The sequence below is a fragment of the Chiloscyllium plagiosum genome, unplaced genomic scaffold (assembly GCF_037043375.1).
Source record: "Chiloscyllium plagiosum isolate Xiang-an unplaced genomic scaffold, Cpla_swu_hap1 HiC_scaffold_31, whole genome shotgun sequence".
Classification (NCBI taxonomy): Eukaryota; Metazoa; Chordata; class Chondrichthyes; order Orectolobiformes; family Hemiscylliidae; genus Chiloscyllium; species Chiloscyllium plagiosum.
This window is the reverse complement of record NW_028270169.1, coordinates 36,504,690-36,515,604: the sequence shown is the minus strand read 5'-3', so window position 1 is coordinate 36,515,604 and position 10,915 is coordinate 36,504,690. Positions and strand designations below refer to the sequence as shown.

The 10,915-nt window shown below is 41.1% G+C and overlaps 1 protein-coding gene across 1 annotated transcript; it reads right to left on the bottom strand.

The window, feature by feature from the left end:
• Positions 1 to 911: 911 nt before the first annotated feature.
• On the bottom strand, positions 912 to 10,442 carry sbds (SBDS ribosome maturation factor). Its single transcript, XM_043718613.2, has 5 exons — positions 10,050 to 10,442; positions 7,103 to 7,232; positions 3,845 to 4,045; positions 2,933 to 3,097; positions 912 to 1,283 (listed from the first exon to the last, which is right to left on the bottom strand). The coding sequence occupies exons 1-5, from the start codon at positions 10,175 to 10,177 to the stop codon at positions 1,155 to 1,157; spliced, it is 753 nt and encodes a 250-aa protein (XP_043574548.1). The 5' UTR covers positions 10,178 to 10,442; the 3' UTR covers positions 912 to 1,154.
• Positions 10,443 to 10,915: the final 473 nt, after the last annotated feature.

The window sequence follows — 10,915 nt, the reverse complement described above, 5'->3', positions numbered from 1 at the left end:
TAGGCCACTGTTGGAATATTGCATGCAATTCTGGTCTCCTTCCTATTGGAAAGATGTTGTGAAACTTGAAAGGGTTCAGAAAATATTTACAAGGATGTTTGCAGGGTTGGAGGATCTGAGCTACAGGAAGAAGCTGAACAGCCTGGGGCTATTTTCCCTGGAGCGTCGTAGGCTGAGAGGTGACCTTATAGAGGTTTACAAAATTATGAGGGGCATAGATAGGATAAATAGGCAAAGTCCTTTTCCCTGGGGTCAACAAATCCAGAACTGGAGAGCATAGGTTTAGGGTGAGAGGGGAAAAGATATAAAAGAGACCTGAGGGGCAACTTTTTCATGCAGAGGGTGGTATGTGTATGAATTGAGCTGCCAAAGGATGTGGTGGAGGCTGGTACAATTGCAACATTTAAGAGGCATTTGGATGAGTATATGAATTGGAAGGGTTTGGAGGGATATGGGCCGGGTGTTGGCAGGTGGGTCTAGATTGGGTTGGGATATCTGGTCGGCCTGGACGGGTTGGACTGAAGGGTCTGTTTCCATGCTGTACACCTCTGTGACTCTAAGTAGCATGTAACTTTACACTTAAATAACATAATTGTTATCTTTCCTTGAAATCACATTTGTTAAATACCCAGTGCCCAAAGATCAAATTTGACAAGAAAATACACTGGACCAACTTGGTTTGAATTATACCTGCAACAGAGAGTAAAAGGAGAGTAAGGTTTGCAGTGAGTGACTCATCTAACTCTACAGAGCTTTTCTATCACTGATAAGGGACAAGTCAAGATGCAATGTTTTCCGCTGGAGAAAAGCAGCTGCAACTACATTCAAGAACACCCCCATCCAGGACAAAGAAATCTGCTTTTACATATCTCCTCCATTACCATTTAAATGAATGATTAAAAAAATAACACTTTCAGTATTTAATATATTTTAATTAAATAATTAATTTGTAAGAAAAGAAAAACTCAATCTGAACACCAGAAAAAATGTTAAATAAGTGGTTATGGATAAAAATTATTTTTGCCACTTCATTCATTAATTCTGAGTTTCCACTGAAGAAATATGGTCACCTGTACAAGTATAGTTTAAGAAAACTTAACACAGCTGTGTGACTTAAGTAGTTTATTGACTTTGGATGACTAGAGCTTTCATATTTATTCAAGTTTCTCATCCCCTTCTTCCACCTCTTTTAAGCTAAGAACTTCCAGCGAAGCCTTTCCCTTTGTTTCACCTCGGATTAGTTCATCAATTTCTCTGAAACAACCAGGATCAATCAAACACACCTAAAAAAGTAAAAGCAGAAGTGATGTAAACCGGCTGATAGAAGCATAGCAAAAAGCACTTATTACCATTAATCCAATTGTTCTCAATCCTTTTTCAATAAGGAATTATCGATTGTAAATCATGCTTAATTTTCCTCAGTAACTCTTTGTGAAAAAGATCTTCACATTATAATAATTTTGAAATACAGCATAGGAACAGACCCTTTGGTCCAACAAATCCATGCAGATTAGATATCTTAACTCAATCTAGTCCCATATCCTCTGCCTGATAAAGCTGACCCTTTGGTCCCTTTTACATCTTTCCCCTTTCAACCTAAACCTATGCCCTCTAGTTCTGGATTTATCCTATTCATGCCCCTCATGATTTAATATAGATAAACCTCCTAACCTCATTTCCACTCTGTCTGCTGAACTCTTAATATATGTATTCAAGACAGGAAAGATGTTAATTTTCAGAACTGCTCATTTTTATGGCACATCTATCTCAATCAATATCAATTGGATATCGCCATTCCTGAAATGCTAGCTATTTAAATTCCTTTCTTCCATTTTCCCCTGCTGACACAGGAAGCCTTTGTCTGGTTTTCTCTGTATAACTCCTGATTATCTCTCAACCATGAGGTAATCTACATTCATCCCTAAAAATGGTTCCACCCCAATTCTTTTTTTTGTTCTTTAAGAAAATGTTTCCTTTCATATTCCGTTTGGCCTTCCTATTTTTGTTTCCCTTCACTTTATTTTTAAAAAGACATGTCATGAGTATTATCACACGCTGCCTTTTGTTTGGAATTGTGGATTTTTCCTGCCCCAGAAAAGAAAACTCTCATATGTTTCATCTTCAGAAATTAAATTCTGATGGTCTCACATCTTCCCTGTTTGTTGTGGAAAAATATACTGAACTTCTAAGTTGCTCAGTCCTTCCGTGCTATCTTCTATGCAAGATGTTAACTCTTATGGAGTTAGCCCCTTGAGCAGAAGCAATGTACAAATCTAAACCATGAATAATGACAAGCCAGGAAGAGACAGAACCCACAGCTACTGGATTAGTGGTGCTGGAAGAGCACAGCAATTCAGGCAGCATCAGAGGACAGGCAAAATCGACATTTCGGGCAAAAGCCCTTCATCAAGAACCCACAGCTAGCCCAATGTGTGACAACTTAACATTTGCACAGCTATGTTTCCTAGCTAGGGCTGATAATGAGCAATCAGGAGTTGAAATCTATCGGATTATCTTCTTGCCATTCCAGACTAGACCAGCTGAGGACTCCAGCTGCTGTGCAGTCTGAGATCTGTGAATCCAGTGCTGACACAGCATTAAAACAGAGACAGTTGAGCAGTTTACACTGGAAATAATTTCTTTTTTCCTGCTCATCTTTGTAGGCTTTCACTTCCTGAAATCATCGGTGCTATTATTTTATGGCGATAATTTTTAAAACATTTAACAGCATTTAGAGACCGCGATCAGTGTTTTGCTGCTTGCTTTCTGCAACTTAATCTATTTACATTAAGGCTCACTTATCTATAATGCTGAATAAATCATTTTATTTCAAGTACATGACAATAATTTGACCAACGTTTGGGATAAAATTGTCCACTTTTTATCTCAAATCAGTGGAAATGAATAACCTAGGAATTGAAGTGAAACTTACAATATCTAAATCCTCAGCAAACTCTTCACTTTCCATTGCTTTAATCAATGGCTTCAGCTTTTCCTTAAGACGCTTTCCATCCTTTACTGGGAGCCTGAGTCTGAGTCTCATTTGAGCACGTTCAATCTTCATACTGTCCTTTAGCAATCTTATTACTTCAAGTGCCTTTGTAAAAGAAATGAAAAAAACATTACTTCAATCTCAAACATTAGGTCATTTATTATTGGGTAGAATTTATGACAATATCATTCCATTAAGAGGAAGTTATAATGAAACTAATTCAAAACAATTATGATTTATTTTAATTACAGTATAGTATTGATATTCGATAGCAGTTGCACAGGTCTGATTTCTATTAGATCTCCAACTTCAATTTATTTGTTTGCCTGAGGGTCCTTCAACACTAGAACCTTCTGAACCATAAACCAACAATATGTGCTAAAAAATGCAACTGATGACTACAACCATTTAGCAAACAGGAATGGGCAATAAATGCCAGTCTTGCCAGTGACTACTGCATCGAATGACTAAAAGCAGCCTGTAATAGAATTTGAACTTTGAGAAACAAGAGTGTGACCAACTGAGGCAAATGGATCATTCCAAAATGCAAGAAACTTAAAAGAAGTTCTTCAATGATTGAATTCTCAAATTTGCATTTCGAAACTCAAGGAGCAGTTCAAGACAGCAAATATGGTTTTTAAGACAAAGAAACTACTCCGATGACGTAAAATAAAAATCCTAATTTTAATTATTTCAGGTTATATTTATCTGAAGTATTTCTTCATTCTGAAGAAACCGCTACAATAACTTGTGGAAGTCTCACTTACTATTCAGGACCATGACCATCAAAATACATTCTGTAAAATCAAAAAAACCCATTTCATCCCTGTTAATGCTTCATGTTAAATTTACCTGCTGTTTTGTACTCCTGTTGGCTTTCACAGAATAGTGGATATCCTTCATGGCTCTCTCAATCAGGTTTACAGTGTAAGGTCTCTTAGTTTCAGGGTTGACACACTTCTCTACTACTATAGTTGCTATGTCTCTGAACATCTGTTCGAGCTGGGCATGTCGTTCCTTATCAGATACTTGTAGTTCACCCTTCACCAGAATCTGTCAAAGAAAACATTTAGGTATGCAAAAGATTTGAGTTTAGTTAAAAATGGAACTAGTCCTGAAATGTTATGAAAAAAACAAGTTTTATTTTTAGCAGCTTTTCTGATCATTACTGCTAAATGCATTTTTATATTTATTAGAGGCCGCTTGCGAACAAAGTGGTTGTCAAATATTCCTGACTGAACGTAGTTATGTAGTTACTACAATAGAACCACATCAATAGCTGCTATTTCTGATTACAGCCAATGTGTAAATGTAATTCCAGTGTCACAAACTAAATTAAATGGGATAATTTAATCAGTCAACATGCCAATCAAAAATTTACAACATCGCACCTACAAGGAAGGAGGGACAAATCTCAAATGCACCAAACAAGATTTTTCTTTGGTTCCCTGGATATGCATCCCTCGCTCGGACATAATTTATTGTCAATCCCTCATCATCTAGTTAAGAGCCAACCACATTGCTGAGAGTAGAGTCATGTAGGCCAGACTAGTAAGGATAGCTGATTTCCTTCCATAAAGAGCATTAGTGAACAAGTTGGTTTTACAACCATTGACAATGAAGACATGTAGGGAGCAACAACAGGCAAACGTGAAAATGAGCTGTTAAACTGGTTAAGTTAGAACACAGATCAAGTGAGCGATAGATAAGACTAAGAGATTCCACAAACAATAGATCAGATTGGAGTTCTGTGGTCCTGCAACTCACTGGAGGACGAAGCTCCACAAACTTCCACATCCTCAAAGATGGGCAAGACAAACACTATTGTAAAATATAAAAAGTTGAAGCATTTGCAACCATCTTCAGCCAGACTGGGAAGTGGATGATGCATCTTGGGATCCTCTGGATGTTTCCAACGTCACAGATGTCAGTCTTTAGCCAATTTGCCTCACGTTACATGATATCAAGAAACGGTTGAAGGCATGGGATACTGCAAATACTATGGGCGAAGTCACAGGATACTGCCAAGACAATAAGGTCTAATAATCTTCTGGCTATCGAACTGAAAGCTTGTCCTCCAAAACTTGCAGCACCCTAGCCAAGCTGTTCTAGTACAGCTGATATCTACCCAATGTGGGAAATAGCCAGAAACTGTATGTAAAAACTAGGACAAATCCAACCTAGCCAATTACTGCTCTATCAGTCTTACTCTCAATCATCAGTAAAATGATGGTAATACTATCAAGCAGCACTTGCTTATAAATAACCTGATCACTAACCCTCCATTTGGGTTTCTATGGCCGCTCAGGTCCTGACCTCATTGTAGCCTTGGTTCAAACATGGACAAAAAGAGTTGAATTCCAAAGGTGAGGCGAGAGTGACTGTCCTTGACATCAAGGTCGCATTTGACCCACCATGGCATCAAAGAGTCAATGGGAATCATGGTTATGGTTTTGGTGGTCAGGATAACCCCTGGGTATTCCTCTGGATAGTCTCCACATTCAGCCATCTTCAGTTGCTTCATCGTTACCTTCTGACAGAGGGCAGGTCCGAGGTAGGGATGTTTGTTGATGATTTCACATTGTTTAACACCATCTGTGTCTCCTGAGATACTGAAGAGGTCCATATCCAAATGGAGAAAGACCTGGAAAATATTCAGCTTTGGACTAACAAGTGGCAAGCATCAGTCAAGCTGTATGAGTGATACAAGTCACAAATCTACACCTCCAACAGGATAGAATCTAATCATCATTCCTTGACATTCAATGGCATTACCATTACTAAATCCCCTATCAACATCCTGGATGTTAACCTCAACCAGAAACTGAACGGAACTAGCCACACAAATAGTGTTTACAGGAGCAGATTAGAGACTAGGAATCCTGCAGCAAGTAAGTCAAGAAGTGACTCCTGAAAGCTTGTCCACCACCTGCAAGGTACAAGTCAGAGGTGTGGTGGAACTGTCCCCACGTGTCTGGATGAGCGAAGCTCAAACACTCCGGAAGCATGACAACATCCAGGACAAAAGACAAAACAGCCTGCTTGACTGGCACCAAATATTCAACATTCACCCACTCCAGAATAGACACAAAGTAGGAATACCATCTCCAAGGTATAAACAGCATCTTCCAAACTCACTACCACTACCATCTAGAAGGACAAGGGCAGCAGATACATGGGAACACTGCCACTTCCAAGTTCCACTCCACCATCCTGACTTGGAAACGTATTGCTATTCTTTCAGTGCTACTGGTTCAAAATCCCAAACTCTTACCAAATAACATTGTGAGGTTACCTGCACCAAATGGATTGCAAAAGCTCAAGAATATAATTCACCACTTCTTTCTCAAAGGAATTCAGGGATAAACAATACATGCTGGCCCAGTTGACAACAAGCACATCCCTTGAATGCATTAAAAGAGGCGGAGCTCAAATGAGTTGCATCTAAAGGACAGTGAAAGTATTAACCTGAAGTTCTTTGAAGAGGTAATTCTGTTTGTGTGTTGCGTTCATGAACTTGAACAAGGCACCAGATACAAGTCTGCCTTGTGAATCAAACTGAGTAAAGTTATAGATCATGGAATAAAGGGACATAGTGATTGGAAATAGACTAACGGTTAATGGACGTTTGTCAAATTGGAGCACCTCACCTCCCGAGTCCCCAAAAGCCTGGTCCACCATCTACAAGGCACAAATCAGGACTGTGATTCTTCAGTTGACGAGATGAGTTCAGCACCAAAGCAAAAAGCTCAGTACCATTCAGTCTGCTTGTTTGGTACCATATTCTTGGAACTAGATCTCTATTCTTTCAGTTTGCCAGTATAAAATTTGAAAGTCCAATCCTAGCAGTGATTTGAGCCTACCTACACAAATAGACTCCAGTGGTTCAAGTAGAAATGAACACATTGAGGGCAATTACAGATGCTGCTGCAATGCCAATGAAGCTTCCATCCCATGAAAGAATTTAAAAAAGCATATTTTTTAATTTTGTTGCAAGCAATGTCACGATCATTAAAATAAATTGAAATAATTGTGAATTTAAATAAATCTATTAACAAATGCATTAAAACATCGTTTTAACGGAGATTTATGTAGTTGATCAAAACTAACCTGTTTACATATTTCAGTCAGATCATCTGTCTGAAATGCTGCAATACAATCATCTTTCTTCGCCACTTGTCCTTTTGATACATTTGTAAATACAGTGTGAGTCTGAAGAACTTCATCAAGATCCTTTTCACTAAAAATGCATAATAATAATGTTAAGATGGGGAACTATGCTAACTCGTACATATAGAATTAAACCCAAAGATCCTTCCCTTTCTAAATAACAAAACTATCATACATTATCTATGAATGTAACATTACTAATTATTTCTATCACCATAAACCCATTTTTTTTCCCCCAAGACACAAGTCAAACGTATAATACTGGACTCTGTTAAAGCTCACATTGATTTTTCATTATTTTATTCTTTTATCGACTTTGGTTTGGAGCTGTGAACTGGGAATTGTGATCTCAAGATGACTTTAGGACTGTGGGCAACAACTTGTGTTAAAAGAATGACGACCAAGCAAGATCTTGTTTATTCATGAGGCAAAGCCTGGAAATGAATTCCAGGTTGGTTCTTGGTCAAAAGGTTCTGCAGATTCTCTGTCACCAATTAAGAGAATTGTGTTTAAAAAATAGAAGAAGTTGACAAGGTCAGACCCTGGGAATTAGTTGAACCAAGTCTGGAAAAGACCTTATATTCCAGCAGATGGTAGATGTTGAATGGTACCTGGAACCTTATGGCAGAGGCAGCCAGAGTTTGAATTGGACTATGTTTTCCTGTGAGAAAGAGTCTGGCTGTTGCAACAGCACAAACATTTGAAAGTTTCTTGCCTAACCTCCCATGAGCAGCTCTTGGAAGCTCAGAGATTAGAAAATGAAATGAGTGAGCTGCAAAGGTGACTCTGATTAACATCTTCAGAAAATCAACAGAGTAACCATCATCTATGTCTATGAAACAATGCATCATGAAAACTACTCAAGTAATCGGCCCAGTTTTTTTTTAAGTTATCCCTTAACTGTTCCTTTGTTTATCTTTTATGTGAATGGGGCTGGAAACAAAGCTTTTGGGGTGTAAAGCAGAGGCAAATTACTTTACCTTGTTTAAAAAAAGAAAGACATGCAGATACTGGAAATAAAAAACCCCAGAAATTGCTGGAAAAACACAGCACATTTAGCATATGTGGACTTAATCAGACTAAATGTTTCAGGTCCAGTGACCCTTCTTCAGAACAAAGAAGATTACCTTGTTGTTTATTTGTAGATTTGGGATTAGTTATTCAAAAGTCTGATTAGGAACTATTGGGGTCAATTTTGAGGGCACTTGATTGTTTTAATTTTACTGTTTTGCCCATCTGTACAAAGGTTAAAAAGGCTGACTGGGTTTGATTGTCTGTGTCACAACAACTCCATTGGAAATCAAACCTCTGGCAAACAAAATCATATATAAAATTCTGTTCTGAATTCACAATTTACAGATGTATGCACTAGTAAGGGTAAATAGTTGATCAAAAAGAGAATGTCTCGACCACAAAAACACAATTACTTAAGAGATTCATGATTTGATATAAAACTGCAGAATAATTAAAACCATACAATCCTGTCACGGCAGACACTGCAGGATGTGTCAAGAGTGTCGACATGGATGCCACCATTATATGTGGGGACACCACCCACCACGTAAGCAGCAGGTACTCATGTGACTCAGCCAACATTGACTGCCTATCTACCTGAGGCATGGTATATTGGCGAGACCAAGCAGAAGCTACAGCAACATATGAATGGACACTGTGCAACAATCACTAGCCAGGAGTGTTCCCTCCCAGTCAGGGGACATTCGGCCTCAGATTTTCAGGTGACCATCCTCCAAGGTGGACTTTGGGACAGGCAACAATGCAAAGTGGCTGAGCAGAGGATGATAGCCAAGTTCGGTACCCATGAGGGCCTCATTTGTGGGCGGCACGGTGGCACAGTGGTTAGCACTGCTGCCTCGCAGCGCCTGAGACCCGGGTTCAATTCCCACCTCAGGCGACTGACTGTGTGGAGTTTGCACGTTCTCCCCGTGTCTGCGTGGGTTTCCTCCGGGTGCTCCGGTTTCCTCCCACAGTCCAAAAGATGTGCAGGGTCAGGTGAATTGGCCATGCTAAATTGCCTGTAGTATTAGGTAATGGGTAAATGTAGGGGTATGGATGGGTTTCGCTTCGGCAGGTCGGTGTGGACTTGTTGGGCCGAAGGGCCTGTTTCCACACTGTAATCTAATCTAATCTAATCTAATCTAATCATCTGGGATGTTGGGTTCATGTCACACTACAGGTGACCCCACTACACTATACACACTCTCTCTCTCTCTCTCTCTGTCTCACTCTCAAACAGACTCGCTCTCATGTTCACACATACACCCCCACACAAGCACCCTCTCAGACTTATACCCCATTACACTCAGACAGACACACACACTCACAAACACTCACCCCCCCACACACATCACAGGCACACACTCACTCGGTCTCCCCTGCTCCCACATTTGTGGGGTGAATGTCTACTTGCAGAATTATATTTTATTTTGTTCAAACTCCACATGAATCTATGTAAGATTCCTTAAATCCCACTTTAGAAATATAAATCAGTCTGACCTAACATTGGGACACAGACTTTAAATTCACACCTTCAATGTATTAACTGAGTTGGGATGACACCTATTGTTAAGAGCTATCTTGAGAATGTAACTTTAAAGAAGTTCTGGCATTTACATATGAAAGAACCAAAACTAACACACTTTAGCTAAATTTGTTTAATATTACACTCAATGACACTGCAAGTCTTGCTGCTATAAGTTCTGTCTTACAATCTTAACCTCGACAGCCACCTGAAGGAGCAGCGCTCCCAAAGCTAGGGCTTCCAATTAAACCTGTTGGACTATAACCTGGTGTTGTGTGATTTTTAATTAAACCGACGAGGGGAGATCTGAATTCCCCGCGCAAACTGCATGGCCATCAGGATACTCACGCTCCATTCCTCCAGCTCATCACCTTGTTCTTGTAGCAGGCGATTTCAAAGCGTTTCCCCGCTTTCTTCATCCGCACAATCGCCACATTGGTCAGGCGGATCTGGTTCGTGGGAGTGAAGATGGACATTGTGGCCGGCCGGCCGGCGGGTGCCTTTCTGCGCGGTGCAGGCCGCGGTCCCGGGCCCCGCGCTCCGGCCTTCTCAGCCCCTCAGGGGAGCTCCAACGGCCGTAGATTCTCGACTGGAGCTTCCCGTTCTCAGTGACCCTCCTCTCCCTCAGACCGACGTGGAGCTGCTCGCTGGCTTTCTGTGAACTATGGTCAAGTTAGTGATCAGTTTAGAAACAACAGGCTCCGCCCGAAACAAACCCGCATCCGCCCCCGGTGCCGGTCCGAACTTCGGCTGGGAGTATGGGGGAGGGGCAGGCATTGTTGCGTCATTGTCAGCCCAGGGTGCGTTGTATTGAAAGGGGGGAGATGGGTGGGTGGGGTTAGTGTTGGGAGGGGGAGATGGGTGGGTGGGGTTAGTGTTGGGAGGGGAGATGAGTGGGTGGGGTGAGTGTTGGGAGGGGAGATGAGTGGGTGGGGTTAGTGTCGGGAGGGGGAGATGGGTGGGTGGGGTTAGTGTTGGGAGGGGGAGATGGGTGGGTGGGGTTAGTGTTGGGAGGGGAGATGAGTGGGTGGGGTGAGTGTTGGGAGGGGAGATGAGTGGGTGGGGTTAGTGTCGGGAGGGGGAGATGGGTGGGTGGGGTTAGTGTTGGGAGGGGGAGATGGGTGGGTGGGGTTAGTGTTGGGAGGGGGAGATGGGTGGGTGGGGTTAGTGTTGGGAGGGGGAGATGGGTGGGTGGGGTTAGTGTAGGGAGGGGA